Source organism: Aedes albopictus, chromosome 2, assembly GCF_035046485.1.
Source record: "Aedes albopictus strain Foshan chromosome 2, AalbF5, whole genome shotgun sequence".
In the NCBI taxonomy this organism is placed as follows: domain Eukaryota; kingdom Metazoa; phylum Arthropoda; class Insecta; order Diptera; family Culicidae; genus Aedes; species Aedes albopictus.
The window spans coordinates 386,128,993-386,145,303 of NC_085137.1; the positions used below are offsets into that span (position 1 = coordinate 386,128,993).

General features: G+C 38.1%; 2 protein-coding genes across 2 annotated transcripts in view; one reads left to right on the plus strand and one right to left on the minus strand.

The window, feature by feature from the left end:
• Positions 1–15,523, plus strand: part of LOC109399363 (uncharacterized) — a gene marked incomplete at its 5' end in the record, with an annotated part of 27,753 nt that extends 12,230 nt beyond the window's left edge. Inside the window, 2 exons of the mRNA XM_062848492.1 lie at positions 318–6,284; positions 7,671–15,523. Of these exons, the coding sequence (XP_062704476.1) occupies positions 318–534 (217 nt within the window). The remainder of the gene's footprint in view (positions 1–317; positions 6,285–7,670) is intronic.
• On the minus strand, positions 13,995–16,106 carry LOC109400752 (multifunctional methyltransferase subunit TRM112-like protein; the record flags this gene model as incomplete). Its single annotated transcript, XM_019673249.3, is given in 4 exon segments — positions 13,995–14,156; positions 15,577–15,768; positions 15,837–15,938; positions 16,022–16,106. Coding segments are annotated over 3 exon segments (369 nt in total). The 3' UTR covers positions 13,995–14,156; positions 15,577–15,579.
• Between the last annotated feature and the right edge of the window lie 205 nt (positions 16,107–16,311).

Consider the following 16,311-nt stretch of genomic DNA (forward strand, 5'->3'; position numbering starts at 1 on the left):
CATTTAATGCATCCTGTTTAGTTATAAATTGACGAACAAACTTCTAAGTAAGAATAAGCAACACAGATAAGAAGCACTAAATATACACATATAATGCTACTATAAAGCCTATTTATTGCTTCTCAGTCTTTGATATGTAAACAAGAAGCATTAGTTAAGCAGATATAAGCTTGCTGAAAGTTTCTAAATACTGATCAATGGCTTTTCTGCATTTGTAATGCTAATAAATCACGTTACAGCATTTATAATGCTAATTCAAGCTTCATTATTAATGCTAACATCTTCTTCTCTGCTATCTCGAATCCCCTACTTTCCAGAGCGGACTACGTCACGTGGAACGGTGCCAACCCGGACCTGGCCAAGGGATCCCAAAAGCTGGCCCTTGGTCCGGATCGATCAATCCGCCTGGACCGGGGCACGTACAAAGCCCGCGGTCCCAATGCGGACCTGTGCAAGGGCCCGGCCGCCGGACTGGCCAAGGGTAGCATGTACGCGCAACTCAACTGTTCCCTGACGGACGTCAAGTGCAACTAGGGACGATTCCGGCGGAGTCGCTCGGAATCGCCACGGCTCGCGAAACGCTATCTGTACTACCACTGAAAATGTTTCTTATCTTGTTATGATTTAAGGTTCTGTAGCTATTAGGAAAAGTGTTGTTGTGTCCGTTTTACCCAGTTTTACTTACACAAACCTGTCTTCTTCAAAACTTAAGAGTGCAATAATGTGTTTGAATCGAATACGAGTTGTCTTAACCTTTACGTACTAATGAAAGCCTATATTTATGGGACGTACCAATGAATCTATAAATGGGACAAGTTTTGATTAACTTGGTGGATATACTTATATAACAAACGATTGATCTGATTTTAAGAAAAAAAAGTTTATTTTTTTACACAAAAGTATTGTATAACCACAACAAAAAAATGGAACCAAAGTGTTTGGGTAACAAAATAAGGCGGCATGTTTTGAGAGTACAAGAAAAGTCGATAGATTGTTCACACATACTAAAAACAATCCAGAAGTTACAGAGCACATTGTTACTAATTACTGTAGATCACTACTTAGCAGGAGAACACAGTTATTAAAGTTCTTTGTAGCGGCATCGAAAAATAGCTCTAGATGAACACATACATCGTGAAATGTTAAATGATGCGAAATGCTTCGGATTACTTCACCTGGATTCAGAACGTGATGATTATTTTATTACTCAAATCAAAGCCCACTCCGAAACATTTTTGAGATATTACAGGTCAGCCAAACTATTCAGGAGTTCGAAATTCCAGGTCTACATTTGTAACAGTAGCCAATTAGGCAATACTGAGTCACGTGGCATTGCCCTGAACCGCACTCAAGACCAATAGACATTGTTATACATTTTTGTGACATTCTGGGTCATCCAAACTGTCCTGGAGTTTAATCCTCGACATCTACATCCATTACGGTTGCTGTTCTCACTAAATACTGTAACATTTAATAACTATCTATCTGTACTCCCCTTGGAACCTTGTGAACCATCCTCTGGGATATTCTAGAATCTAGGCCAACCACACTTTCTGGAGTTTAGAACTTCAGGTCTACAGTAGTAACGGCATCCATTTCCGCTACATTGAGTAGTAACGCTGTATAATCAACCATGTTTGCGGATCCTTCTTGATGACATTTTTTTCAGCTGTTCTGGGACGTCAAAACTGCTTAGAATATAAGTCAGACTATCCTGGAGTTCAGATGTACACATGTGACAGCAGCCATTTGCACTTAAGTGAATAATGTTACACACTACGAAAAAATCAAAATTACTCGTGACGTAAATTTATTGCACAGAACGTAAACAATTAAATGACGTAAATTTGTAGGTCTTCTGACATAATAATACGTCATTCTTGTAAAATTGAGTTCAATGTGACGTAAATACTTTGTGAATCGTGCATCACTACGTTTCATATGACCAAATATTCAGTAAAATGTGACAGAAAATTACGTCACTTGGCCGTTAAAATTTACGTCATATGTGTTGGTTGAATATGTGCATCCAGTCCAGAGTGACGAAAATTTACATGATTTTTTCTAAGTGTGTAGGGATTTCACCAGGGATAAATCTAGGGATTCCTACAAGGATTTCTTAATTGATTTCGCTGGGAATGTCTACACAGATCCATATTGAGATTTTCTACGGGTTCTTATTTGGATTCATCCTGGGATCCAGAAATTCATCTAGCAATTTCTTCTGGAATTGCTGAAGGATTCCTACGATTTCTACAGATTTTTTTCAGAGATTTATCCGGTAATCCTGTTATGGGTTTCTTCAGGGAACTGTCCAAGTATTTTTAAAGAAATTTCTCTAGATATTTCTCCAATGATTCTTTAGGGATTTCTTTATGGATTCTTCAAGAGATTTTCCCAGCAATCAAACTAGGGATCCCCTAAGGATTTATTCAGGGTTTTTTCTGGGAATTTATCTAAGGATTCCTTCAGCAAACCCTATGGATATTGATTTTCTCCAGGAACTTATCTAGAAACTCTTTCAGGGATCAATCTTCAGGAAACTCTCGGGGAATTTCTCTGGGGATTCTTCCAGAGAAGGATGCTCCGCGGAATTATCTAGAGATTTTTCGAACAATTCTTCTAGAGATTTCCCCAGGGATCAATCTAGGGATTCTTCTAAGGATTTCTCCACTGATTTCGCTGAGAGACAAACTCCACCGACTCTTTCTGAGATTTGCAAGGTATTTTTCCAGGAGCTCTTCTTTTGATTCCTCCAGAAGTTTTTCTATCGATTTTTCGCCACAGATTCCTTTATGAATTTCTCCAGACATTTATGTTGTAATCCTATTATGGATTTCTATAGGGAACTCTCCGAGGATTTCTCTAGGGATTCCTCTAGCGATTTTTCCAAAAAATCCTCTATAGATTTTCCCAATGATTCCTCTATGGGTTTCTCTATTGTTTCTTCTAGGGATTTTCCTACGGATCAAACTAGGAATCCCCTAAGGATTTATACAGGAATTTATCTAGCAACTCCTTCAGGATTTCCGCTAAGAGATGCTTTTAGGGATTTGCTCAGGGATCCTTCCAGAGGTTTTTCTTAAAATCTAGGAATTTCCCTAGGAATTCTTTCAGAGATATGTCCTGCGATTATTTTCAGGGTTTATTCTATGGGTTCCTTTGGGATTTTTTTCAGGGCTTATCCAGAAACTATTTTGGCGACTTATCCCGGAATTGTTTAAGGGATTTCTCCAGGAATTCCTTTAGCTTCCTCTTAACTTCTCCGAGCCGAGCCGTTATCATCTGAAGCTAATTGGAAAACTTCAGGATGATGTATGTCGCTTTTGCGACATGGATAAAGAAGACTCGGAACATTTGTTGTGCCGTTGTCCGGCAATTTCTGCTAAAAGAATTAAGTTCTTCGACAAGGGGCTAATAGAACCCCTTGATGTATGGAGAACAAACCCTAATGTGGTAGTACAGTTCATCCGAACTGTCGCACCGTGTTGGGATCAGGCTTACAGTCAAGGTTTGATTATTGCTAACTCCAATAGTAATACGTCAACTTGACATAGCTAAATAAAACTGGGGCATATGTCACAATAGATCTAACAACTGGTCGCAGTGACTTATTCAACAAGGAATAAAAAAAAAAAAAAAACTTCTCCAAGGATTCTTCTAGTGATTTCCCCAGTGAATAGGATTTCTCTAAGCGGAATTCTCCAGGGATTCATCCAGAGATTCTTCTAGAGATTCCTCGAGGAATTCATCCAAGAATTCTTCTAGAGAATTATTCAGGGCTTCTTCCAGAAATTCAGCAGGCGATATCTCCATAGTTGTTCTATGGGATTCACTAGGAATTCCTCTAGAGATTTATACATGAATTTTCTGTTGGGATTCCTTCAGGAATATTTCCATGAATTTACGTACCTATTTCTTCAGAAAAACCATCGATAATTTCTCATGACATTTCTTCAGAAATTTCTCCGCATATTCCTTCGAGGAGTTCTCCAAGGATTCTTCTAGGGGTTTCCCCTGGGATTAATCTAAGGATTACATCAGAGATTTATCCATAAATTCTTTCAAGGATTTCTCCAAGAACTGTGTTACCCGACGTCTCCACTAGACAGAAATGTCTTGCCTTGTCATGGAAGAAATGTTCTCTCGCCGTTTGCAATAAGAGCAGCGGTGTTGAATACCTCTATAACGTTTTCTCTTTATGGCAGCAAAATGTCAAGGCATGTCTGTCTAGTGGAGATGTGGGGTTAGGAGTTGTTCTAGAGGTTTCTCAATTCATTTCTTAAAAATTTCAAAGCATTATTCTAGGGATTCCTCTATAAATTTCTCCAGAAATTCTTTCAAAAATTTTTCCAGGATTTTTACAGGAGTTCTTCTGCGGATTCCTTCAGAAATTTCTCCTGAGATTCGTAAAAATATTCTTCTATTGATCTCTCCAAGGCATTCAGATTTTTCTACAATTTTTTCCTGCAATATCTTTCTGAATTTCTTCTGGAAATTCTCAAAGAAATTTATTCGGGGATTCCTTTCGGTTTTTCTCTCTGGATTTCAACAATAGTTATTCCTAGGGTTTCTGCTAAAATTCCTCCAAGGGTTTCTTCGGAAGTTGTTCACGGATTTTCTGGAGGGGCTCCTTCCGGGATTTCTTCCAGAGATTTTTCGTTCTTGCTCCAGAATCCTTCACGAAATTCCTCCTGTAATTCCATCAGAAAATGTTCGTTCCCAATGGGAAACTTCCCATCTTCTACAGTTCTTTTCCGAAATGTCTATAAATGTCCATAGTTCTCACGGTTTCTTCCGCTGTCGGGATGTCTCTAAGAGTTTTTCAAGATTTATAACCGAGTTTCACCCATATTCTTCCGGGGTTTCTTCCTTTGGGGATTTCTGCAAGGGTTATCATACATTTGCAAGCAGATACATTCACTTGCTGCCTCTGAAACATCTTATTAAAAATCAATGTATAGAACCCTTTTTCATATTTGTTTTACCTGGAACGTTGTAGAACAATATATTAGCATAGTATTAATAGTTAAGTTAACACGAGGAAGCAAACGCAACTCCCTACGGCGTGACTGTAATTTACATTCACCACGTTGCGAGATGCCTTCACAGCTCACTCACGACTTTGGTATGTGTTTGCGACCCTTATGTTATTCACGAATGTAATTCTTCTTGTAATTTCTTTCAGAGGGGTTTCCAGGCTTCTCATCATAGATGTTTCCAGGATTACTTGCAACGATCCTCCTGAAATTTTTTAGAGATTCTCGCGGCATCACTACCAGAGGTCTTTCCGAAATCCTTACCGGATTATTCCCATCAGGGAAAACCAACAAAGTTCCTTGTAAGATATTTTCGTAGAAATATCGTAAGAAAACCAGGTGAAATCTTGCGAGAAACTTTGGGAAGACATATTGGAGACATCTCGTTAGGAACTTCGGAAGAAATTCTGAAAAATTCAAAAAAGCTTCATGAGTAGTACCGGGAAGAAATCCCTGGAGGAACGACGAGCGAAATCTCGAGAGAGACTCCAGGAGAAATCTATGAAAGAATTCCTTGGAAAAATTTTTGCAGAAAACTCACCAAAATCCTGGGATAAACAATCGGCAATCCAGAAAAAACTATTACTACTCTTGCTACGTACTACATGAGAGATATTCCTGAAAAAACTTTGGATAAATTTTTGAAGGATCTATGGATGTAATCCAACGAGGCACTCAGAAAGTATATTGGGAAAACCTCTGGAAGATAACCCGGGCGGTACTCTTGCAGGGACTGATTTCTGGGAGGAATTCTTGTATAAATCTCAGAAACCACACGCAGAAACTCCGGAAGAATCATCGGGAAAATCTCGGAAATCTTAGGAGCAAATCTGTATAAATCCTAACTCATGAAAGAGTTTACTAGTGATCATCGGATAAACTTGTACTTTTATCATACCGAATACTTTGTTTCTAGTATGTTCGAAAGTTGTAGTTAAGTAAACTCGTTCCTATTCTTACCGAGTAGTATATTTACTATTGGAATTTTCTAGAGATTTATCCATGAATTTCTCAAGGGATTCATCTCTAGGATTTCCCATAAAATACTCCTATATTTTTTCCAGCAATTCCTTCAGAAATTTCTTCACGGATTCATCTAGGGATTTTCATTGATATTTCCTCAAGGATTTTCCGGCAATAGTTAAATGGATTTCTCCTGTGAATCCTCTAGTGTTTTATCAAGCAATTCTATTTTGGACTTATCCAAGAAATGCAGTAGGTATTTCTCCAATTATTTCTTTATAGGTACATATAGTAATCCCAGCGAGTAATTGATGATATTTTCATGAAAATTTTCACAATTTCTTTCAAGGGCGTTTCAAGGCTTTTTTTCGTAGCTATTTCCAGAATTACTTGCAGCGATCCTCCTGAGAACATTTTAGAGATTCTCACGGGATCACTGTCAGAGCTCTTCCCGAAATCCCTACCGAATATTGTTTGGAATTCCTCCAATAGTTGCACCAGGAGTTTTTTCCTGAATTTTTTCCCGGAATATCTGCTGTGAAAACCTACAAAGTTCCTTGTAAGAAATTCCCGGAGAAATATCGTAAGAAAATCAGGTGAAATCATACGAGAAATTCTCGAGTCTCGACGCGACATCTCGATAGGAACTTCGGAAGAGATTCTGTGACATTTCGAAAAAAAAAAACTTCGAGAGTAATCCCGGGAGGAAATCCCTGGAGGAACTACGAGCGAAATCCCGAGAGAGTCTCCTAGAGAAATCTCGGAAAATTCTCTGAAAGAATACCTTGGAAGAACTTCTGCAGAAATCTTGCCAAAACCCTGGGAGAAACAGTCAGCAATCAGGAAAACTACCAAGACAAATTCCAGAACAAACTTTGGAAAAAATTTGAAAGGATATCCAGAAGAAATCCAGCGAGAAACTCTGGAAACATATAGTTTCCTGGAACATATCCCGGGAGGTACACCTGCCGGGACTGATTCCTGGGACGAGTTCTGGTAGCAATCCTAGGAACAACTCTAATTCCGTAAAGACCCTCGAAAGAATCTCGGATGCAACTCCGGGAGCAAATCGAGTAAAACAAAAGAAAAAACTTAAACAAATCGCCGAAGAAATGTCTAACTCATGAAAGAGTTATTGGGATCACAGGTTTTCTCCAGAGTTTACTAGTTATCATCGGTATAACCAAGATAACCGATTCAGCCCCATTTTTATTAGAAAAATGGGGATAACTTCTCAAAAATTGTAGTAAATACTACTTTTATCATACCGAATACATACTATGTTTGTAGTATGTTCGAAAGTTGTAGTTTGGTAACTCGTTTCTATTTATACTGAGTAATATTTCTCCTTGAATTTCTGAAGGAATTCCATCAGAATTTGTCCACGGATTCTACCAGGAGTTTTGCTATGCATTTCTCTAGGAATTTTCCCTGAAGTGAGCAATTGCTTTAGAAATTTCTTCACGGATTCCTCTAGGGGTTTTTATAGATATTTCCTAAAGCATTTTTTTGGGATTTATTCGGCAATTCGTTTAAGAATTGCTCCAGAGGATTCTCTTCTAGGAGTTTTTTCGCCAACTTTTCCAGGAATTATTCCAGTATTTAATCAAGCAATTTAATTTTGAACTATTCCAAGGAATGCTATATTTCTTCAATTATTTTTTATAGGTATTTCTCCGGGAATACCCCTAAGGATTTATACAGATATCAATCAATAAATTCTTTGTGCATGGTAGAATACGTGGCATTACTTTAAATCAAGGTTACTTTCAATCACCCGGCAATCGTTTAACTCATTTGGCTATAACTCAGTTCAGAAGCTTGTTATTATAATGTGTTGTTCGGCAAACTTGTATGGTAGTGTTTTTCTCACAATTGTCACCAAGGACCAGAGATGCCAAATATACAGATTTTTCTGTATTATACAGATTTTTAGAGGTTGATACAGACAGGATACAGAGTACAGAAAAAATACAGATTTCATGATCATGATACAGATTTTTCCTCCACATATTTTTTCCTCATACATCCACGCAAGATGGAAAACAAAGTAATAAAAATTATTGAGAGTACAAATCCATATTGTTCAGATTTAAACACAATTTTCAATCATTCCATTCATTATTCCATAAGAAATTTTTTTTCGACTTAAATTTACTAAAAAAAATATTACGAAACATAAAACGTCCTAGATGTGCAATAAGCATATGTGAAGGGCGGGCAAGTTTTTCAGCAAGTTTTTAAAGATAATGTTGTTGTATGAAAAAAATAGAATAATCTACACTCCCGATCAAAAGTTTAGGGTCACCCCCTCAAAAACATGTCATTTTTTGGGCCCATATCTTCGCTAATTTGCGCCCGATTTCAAAACCCTAGGTTCTATTCAAAAGATAATAAGTCAAAGAAACTTTGAACATGATTTAAAAGAAACTTTTTCAAAAAAATTTGTATGTAAACTTAACCCAATGTTGCCAAATTTTCTAAAAAATGAATATAAACTTACGGCAGTGTCGCTGGAATTTGGGTCGACCAAATTTTAAGATGAGAGCGGTAATATAACCCATTTTCTATTAGCTTTCAACTGCTTCTTATAGAACTTAGCTAAAATGCCAAAAAAAAAAGTTATTAAGAAAATTAGCTCTTCATGTCATCGACCAAAAGTTTGGGGTCACTCCTCAATATGATGTATCAGCCAAAAGTTTATAGTAACTTTCGTAAAACATGGAAAAGTGATTTGTTGATATCTTCGTCATCTATAATTCCATTTTAATTATGTTTGGCTCATTCCAAAGATAATTTACTAAATTTACGTTTGATGTCTTCAACTTAACGTATTTAACGATTTTTGTATATAAAAATGTTATGTAAAGTTAGCACATTTTACCACGCTTCAAAAAATGAGGCAACTTTACGTTATGTTTTAGTATGTAAATTTCAACAAATATGTGTGGTTCAATGTCTATGCAGTAAGAATCATTCATTTTGTTTCAAATAAGCCAAGAAGAATTAAAATTGAATGAAAGATGACAAAGATATCAACAAATCACTTTTCCATGTTTTACGATAGTGACCCCAAACTTTTGGCCGATACATCATTTTGAGGGGTGACCCCAAACTTTTGGTCGATGACATGAAGAAAAAAAATACTCAATAACTTTTTTTCTAGTTTTTTTAGCTAAGTTCTGTAAAAAGCAGTTGAAAGCTAATAGAAAATGGGTTACATTACCGCTCTCATCTTAAAATTTTGTCGAACCAATTTCCAGCGACACTGCCGTAAGTTTATATTCATTTTTTAGAAAATTTGGCAACTTTGGGTTAAGTTTACAGACGATTTTTTTTTGAAAATTTTTCTTTTAAATCATGTTCAAAGTTTTTTTGACTTATTATCTTTTGAATGAGACCTAGGGTTTTGAAATCGGACGCAAATTGGCGAAGATATGTGCCTAAAAAAAATGACATGTGTTTGAGGGGGTGACCCCAAACTTTTGATCGGGAGTGTATATCTTTGCTGATTTTCATGATATGTATTGGCGTTTGCTTGACATGTGAAATAGGTTTGATAGGAAAATTTGTGCTTGAAATACTTTATGTTCAGTTGGAAACTTTGCTAAAGCAAAAGACCTGGTTATCTTTATGCACTTCATTCTTATATGTAGAAAGTTAATAATGAAAAAACTTACGAATAATGTTTTTGTTGAAAAATTGAAGAATAATGCCATTTTTTATTTATTAAAATATCGAATCGGACCTGGGAAGAATAACTAGCACACACCTCTGCAAACTACTAAGTTACAATCTATAAAATTGTGTTGAAGATCAAAAATCGATAGAGCTTTTGGAAACTACAGAGTACGAAAATAACCTGCTAAAATATGATGCATCGAGTTTAACAAAAGTAACCCGTCATATAAGACAGGAATTTTTGAACAATTTTAACGTAACCTTGCAGATGTCTGTCAGAAAACAAAGAAAAGAATTGCGAACGCCAATTGAACTCAGGTCCTTTGAGTGTGAATATCACGCCCTAGCACTTTCAGCTATCTTAGCTTGTTGACTCACAGAGAAGATGTTTTACTGAAATTAGGTAAAAGGCAGAGAGGTGCCTAGTGTATGGACATCGGTAATGGAAAGGGTATTTTTAAAAGAAATTCTTGCAGAAATTCCTAGAGAAATTTTCAGAGGGCATTTTTCAGATATTCCTCGATTAATTTCTCCAGGAATTCAATTGAATAGATTTCTATGGGTTACTCCTAAAACTCCAGCAGGATAAACTTTACACACTCTTATAGAGATTTGTTTAAAAAATCATCGACAATTTCTCCAGGGATCCTAATTTTCCAGGGAATATTTCTTCAGTCTATCAGATAATTGCTCGCTAAGTTATTGCTCTAGAGATTCCATTGAAAATTCCCAAATAAATGAAGGAAATCAGGAATTCGTCCAAAATTCCTTCAGCGATTGTTGCATATCTGCTTTTAGTGATTCAGGCATTTATTCCTCCAGAAATTCCGGCAGAAGTTTAAAAAGATTCGGAACTTTCTGTAAGGATACTATTTCTTCACGGATTCTTTGAGAAATTCATTCAAAAATATTTCCAAAGAATTTCTACGGAAATTCCTTTAGAAATATCAGTAGATTTTATTTCTGGGATCTTAGCAAATGTTTTGTTTTGTTTTGTTTTGATAAATTTTCAGAGATATGACTTAGAAAAACTCCTCAGAAAAAATTGAAGGAATTTCTCCAAAAATATTGAAGAAAAAATACATTGGGAAATACAAGCATGAACTTATGAAGATATTTTTTGAGAAATTCCATGAGAAACTCCCAGGAAAGTCCCAGGGAAAATTCCTGGAAGAATCCTTGGAGAATTTTTCAAAGAAATCCGGCAACGTAAAAGTTCTGAATTATTAGGAATATACATATTAATTTTACTTTGCAAAATCATATCGATCTGCTACTTGTACCATTGAGTGAAAACTTACTGCAAATAGAAATGTTCGTGCAAAGTTCGGGACACAAAAGTATACATGCTCAAAATACAGATTTCTTTTGGGGACTGACTGGATTAACGGAACCTTGGTGTATTTTTTGCTTTCAGTAACATTTTTTCAAAATACAGACAAATACAGATTTTCTAAAATCCTGATACAGATTTTTGAAAAAATGATCTGGCATCCCTGCCAAGGACATCATGTAGTATTACCTAGTCATACTAAATGATAGAAAAATTCAATCGTTCAGTAACAGCAGGTGATACTAACACTTTTACGTATCTTCCATCTTCATGTTAATATAACAGTTATAATATGGCGTCCTTGGTGATGATTGTAGGGAAAACACTACCCTACAAGTTTGCCGAACATCACATTGTAGTAACAAGCTTTTGAACTGAGTTATAGATAAATGAGTTAAACGATTGCCAGGTGAGTGAAAGCATCCTAGCTTTAAATACTAAAAAGTATTCATTACTACTGTAGAATCCCAATTCAGAACTCGAGAACTGTCTAAATGATTTCAATATTGTCATAAGTATGCTATACTTCATGTTACTGAGCTTCCTGTATATTCCTTGCTTTGGTTGGAATGTTTTTAGATAAAACTACATGCCAAAGTTCACAATACATTGATTTTCCTCAAAGAGTGTTGGTCTCCTCACCGCCTCTCGATACCACAACGATTATCAAAACCCAATCGCATCACCTGTTGGTACCTCACCAAATATTGTCGTGGTTGGCTTCTTCGTGCGCACTAGCACTCCGCGTGAAGGTTTGAAGCGCATCCGCGACTTGTCGATTCGGCACAAACTGCGGGTTCTTCTTAGATTCAATTTCACCTGACTTCTCGAGCCAAATGGAAGTGATCAGTGAAGCATCCCTGACTACTCAACAACTCTGGGAAGGGCCTGGATACCAATTCATCGGATAGAATGAGGCTTCACTATTCCTTTTCCGAGAGTGTTAGTTGAAATTCAGAGTTAGTAGTGTGATTTCGAAGCTTGACTAACACTCATCTTCAAATTCCGTCGACAACTGATTTGTATTTCCAAGGTTCAGGGCCATTTATAGGGCATCTTGGTCTGGCTACCCACACTTACTTCTAATGTCTCCCTCACCACAAGACGGTTGCGCTATGTATTCCCTAAGTCTTTTTTGGGAATTTTATTACCCTGCCGGCGGTCGTCCCTTGGCCCTTTTTCTAGTTATCGCTGCCGGTCCCGTGGAACCTAAGCAAAACGAGGTTAGGGGATTGTTTCTATGTTGATCAGTTACCTACAGGTAAGCCGACTTGCAACCTAAAAGGGACGCATCTCCGCCTGCTGACAAAGGGTAATTATCCCCGCATGTGATGACTTTTTCTTTTCGGCTGACGCAACCTCTGCTTTGGCCGAGGTCGAACTTTGAGGGCCGTCACGCGAACTTCTTTGCATCTTGCATGCTCTGCCACCGCTTTTACGATTTCATCAAATTCCTTTGCCTTGTCGAAGTCGCAAAGTTGCGCTGTTTCGCCTACCCTGGTAACAAAGGCGAGATCTGATTCTTCCGACTTCTGTTGCATCAGAACTAGCTTACGTCTCTGGAACATTATGTCGGACCCGGAACCAAAGTACTGCTTGAGTCGGTGGAGTGCATTTGAAAAGGGTTCAGTGGTCGCATCAGGAGGATCTATGTCGGACCTCGTATTTCTGAACATCGTTAACAGTCGAGGACCGGCCTTCACTTTGAAGACAGTGAATTTCGTATTCACATTTCACATTCACGTTAGTATATCACCTTTCGAAATCTTGTCCACGACAGCATTAATTTGACTGTAAAAGTTCTCTTTGTCTTGCAATTCGGCAGCATCGGTTGGCACGTAACATTTGATCATGGTAAGGTTTCGAACCCGTGTTCTGAATCTGGCTACAATTATCCTCTCATTAATAAGTTCCCACTTCATGAGCGCTGCGTGGGCGTGAGCACTGGGCAGGAAAGCAGCTCCACGGTGGTGAGGAGCGTGTTCACCTCGTAGGCCAGAGTATAGCAGAATTTGACCCGACGCCAATCTGTGTTCTCCAAAGTTCGGCCAATGGACTTCGCTCAGTCCTAGGATATCAAGCTTCATACGGCATGCCTCATTGGCTAGTTGTGCCAGTTTACCCTGCTAGGCTAGGGTTAATACATTCCAGGCTCCAATTCTTGTCCGTTGTTTAGCGCTGAAAGTCGTTGCCGTTGAATCAGTTCGTAATCTTTCATTTTCGGTTTCAGTAACGTTTTTTTTTTGGGTTTCGGAGACAGTAGGTTGTTGGCGTAAGGTCCCCTATCCACCGTGGTGGGGCTGCCACCATAGGAATAGCTTCCGGTGGAGGAGCATTTCATACTCAGCCGCTGGATGCCAGAACAGACGCTGTTTGAGCCGCACCTCCTTGGTGAACAGACGCTCGAGACGTACCTCCTCAATCTAGCTGAAGTCAGAAGAACAACAGTGCCCAGACTGCATTACCAGCTAAGCACACAACTTTTAACTGGAGGTCTTTGTAATCGCTTGACCCGTGGAAGCATGAGGTAGGAACTTGTGAGGACCAGAGCTATGTTGGACGCTCTCCTTTTCGACTCACCGTTTTGCAGCAGAGATTTCCCCTAAAACTATTCTACAAATTTCTCCAGAAATTGCCTTAGGCATTTTCAGGAATTTCTCTAGGGATTTTTATGGATATTTCCTCAAGGTACTTTTCCAGGGATTTATCCCGCAGTTCGTTTAGGCGCTGTCCATAAACTACGTAGACTTATTTTTGGTCATCTCAGACTACTGCTTCTATTGCAATCGTGACATCATGCTAGTTTGAGAACTGACAATTCGTTTGACTACGGTTGTCTTTGCCTTCGGAAAATCTATATAATCCATAGTGTCTACAGGTAAAACTAGTCTGCAGTTAACCAGCGATATAACGTTGATTGGCTATAAGGTATCAAGGATCATTCACAATTTACAATATTCGATTGAGGGAGACCATACTTTTACATAATAGAAATAAGTATTATTTTATATACAAATCAGGAAAGTTGAGTTCATCATGAAGTTCATACTCACGATTTACGTAACAGCTCTGTTGGGTTTCACAGAAATGACCAAACTATTTGCGGCTGTCAAAATGCGGCATCGCATTTTTCGAAAACGCTGAAAAGAAGATAAAAATGCCAATCATTCAAAATGTCTCTCAAACAAGGTGAAGTTCATATGAAGAATTCCGCAGCAGTTATCAGCTAGCATAACTCTTACGACGCACTATAATCATTTATCGTATAAAGGGGAAATAAACTATATACAGCAATCAGAAACTTGATAATAAACCGCTTCCAATGCCAAAACTTCTGTGAACTACAAAAGCTAGAACTCAGAGGTACGAGTGCTCTATGCCAGGTCCAACAAAACCACATCAAGAAGGGAAAAAACAAATGCCTTTCTCCAAAGATTAAAACAACCTTCAGCAGATTCCAGCACACTTTACACGAAAAACAAACAAACGATTTAGCAAAATTCGAACTCGTAGAATGTTACTAAAAAATCGACAACAAAAGATACTCGTTCGCTGCTTACCATCTTCATGTAGGGAAGAAAGAATAACAAAAAAAACTAAACTAGGAATGTTATGTATTTTTATACGCGTAGTGTTTGTGAGTTATGTAAAAGAGGAAAAACAATACTAATCAAACTTTCCAATACAATCTTGACTAAATGATAACGAAAATGTTAAATTACATGTGATAACGAAGCTGACATGTTTCCAGCAATAATGTCCCATCCCAACAATAATCCGAAATCGGCAAAGTCACTTGTTTGGAACTCTCTAAAGCTAAGAAAACTGAAATGTACCTAATACGTCCCAAAAACTAAGTAAAAGAAAAATGAAAACCCCTAGAGCTTCATCACACTTAAATTCTGACGTCGTTCTCAGCAAACTTTGGACTAATCGGATGTTTCCAGAAATCGTTTGTCGTATCTCAGTAAAAGCTTTTTTGTTGACTCTGGAGCTGTTTTAACGCAGAACAAGAACGAAAGAAGAAATCGAGGAATTTTCAAGAATGTCTGGTGGAAATTTCGAATAACTTTTTGTAAAAATGTTTACATTTTGATCTGGGATTATTTAAGAAATCATGAAATCTGAAAATATAAGGAAATTTCATTTCCACAGCCACACACCTCTTTGCTGAGATCGACGATAAAATTCAAGTGTGCTTCCCTCGTACAGCATAGCCTTTAACTTGAAATCGATCATCGATCCATTTACACCCCCCACTCCAAACGCCATCGAACTGTGGGAGGAAAGATCACACACATACACACCATTGCGTCCATCTTTAACGAGTCAGAATCTCACGTTAGTCAAATTGATACCAAGCCTATGCGTTATAATAACCAAAACTAAAAGAATACTTAAATGTCATCCGACAAGAAACTATTCCAATGATTTAGCTTTTAAGGTGACGGAATAGCATCCATCGTGTATCATACGAAACACATTACTGTACCAATAAAGATTCAAAATAATAAAAATTGAAAAGATACACATTCAGTATAATCCGAAATTACTACTCACATCTTAGACCTCGTCCTCGTTCAGCAGCATGTTGGGAATCCCATCGCTGATGGGAAAAACTCGTCCCGTTTCCGGGCACTCCAATGTCCCCTCGACCACGTCCACCTCCATCAGGACGTGGTGTAGCTTCTGCAGGGTTTCCGTATCCGAGGCGATATCCTCCGGCAGGGTGGCAGGCAAATCGGCTCCAACCTAAAAAAAAATGTATAAAAAAGTAGATATAAGGTGCCGTTTGACACCGGTTCCCCCAGTAAACTTACGTGAGTGGCAGCCAATTTGATCGCTTCCCAGTCCAATCGGGGGATCATTCGGGAAATGAACTCCGAGTTGAAATCCGATGAAACCACTTTCTTTTCCACAATCTGCCGAATAAAAATCAAAATTACAATAACGACTTCAGAAATTTGAGACAACTTTGAAAGAGCCACCCCCACTCAATACTTACGTTCAATTTCAGAGGATAGCCCACCTTGACGCCACGAATGCACTTGGATGTGAGAAAGTTGTACGTTAAAAGCTTCATTTTATCGCTGTTCACGAAATGCGAAGTGAAAATGCAAAAATATTGATCGATTGCCGGACTGGAAATAGGAAATGCGTCGAACCGAGCACTACTCGCGCACCGTGTTTTGCTTAAACTCGCACGCTGGTGGCAGCACGCTTTTCTCGGCTCGGCAGAGGTAAACAAAACATGACAGCCCGATAAGTGACCCCAGTGGGTTTGTGAATGTGTGA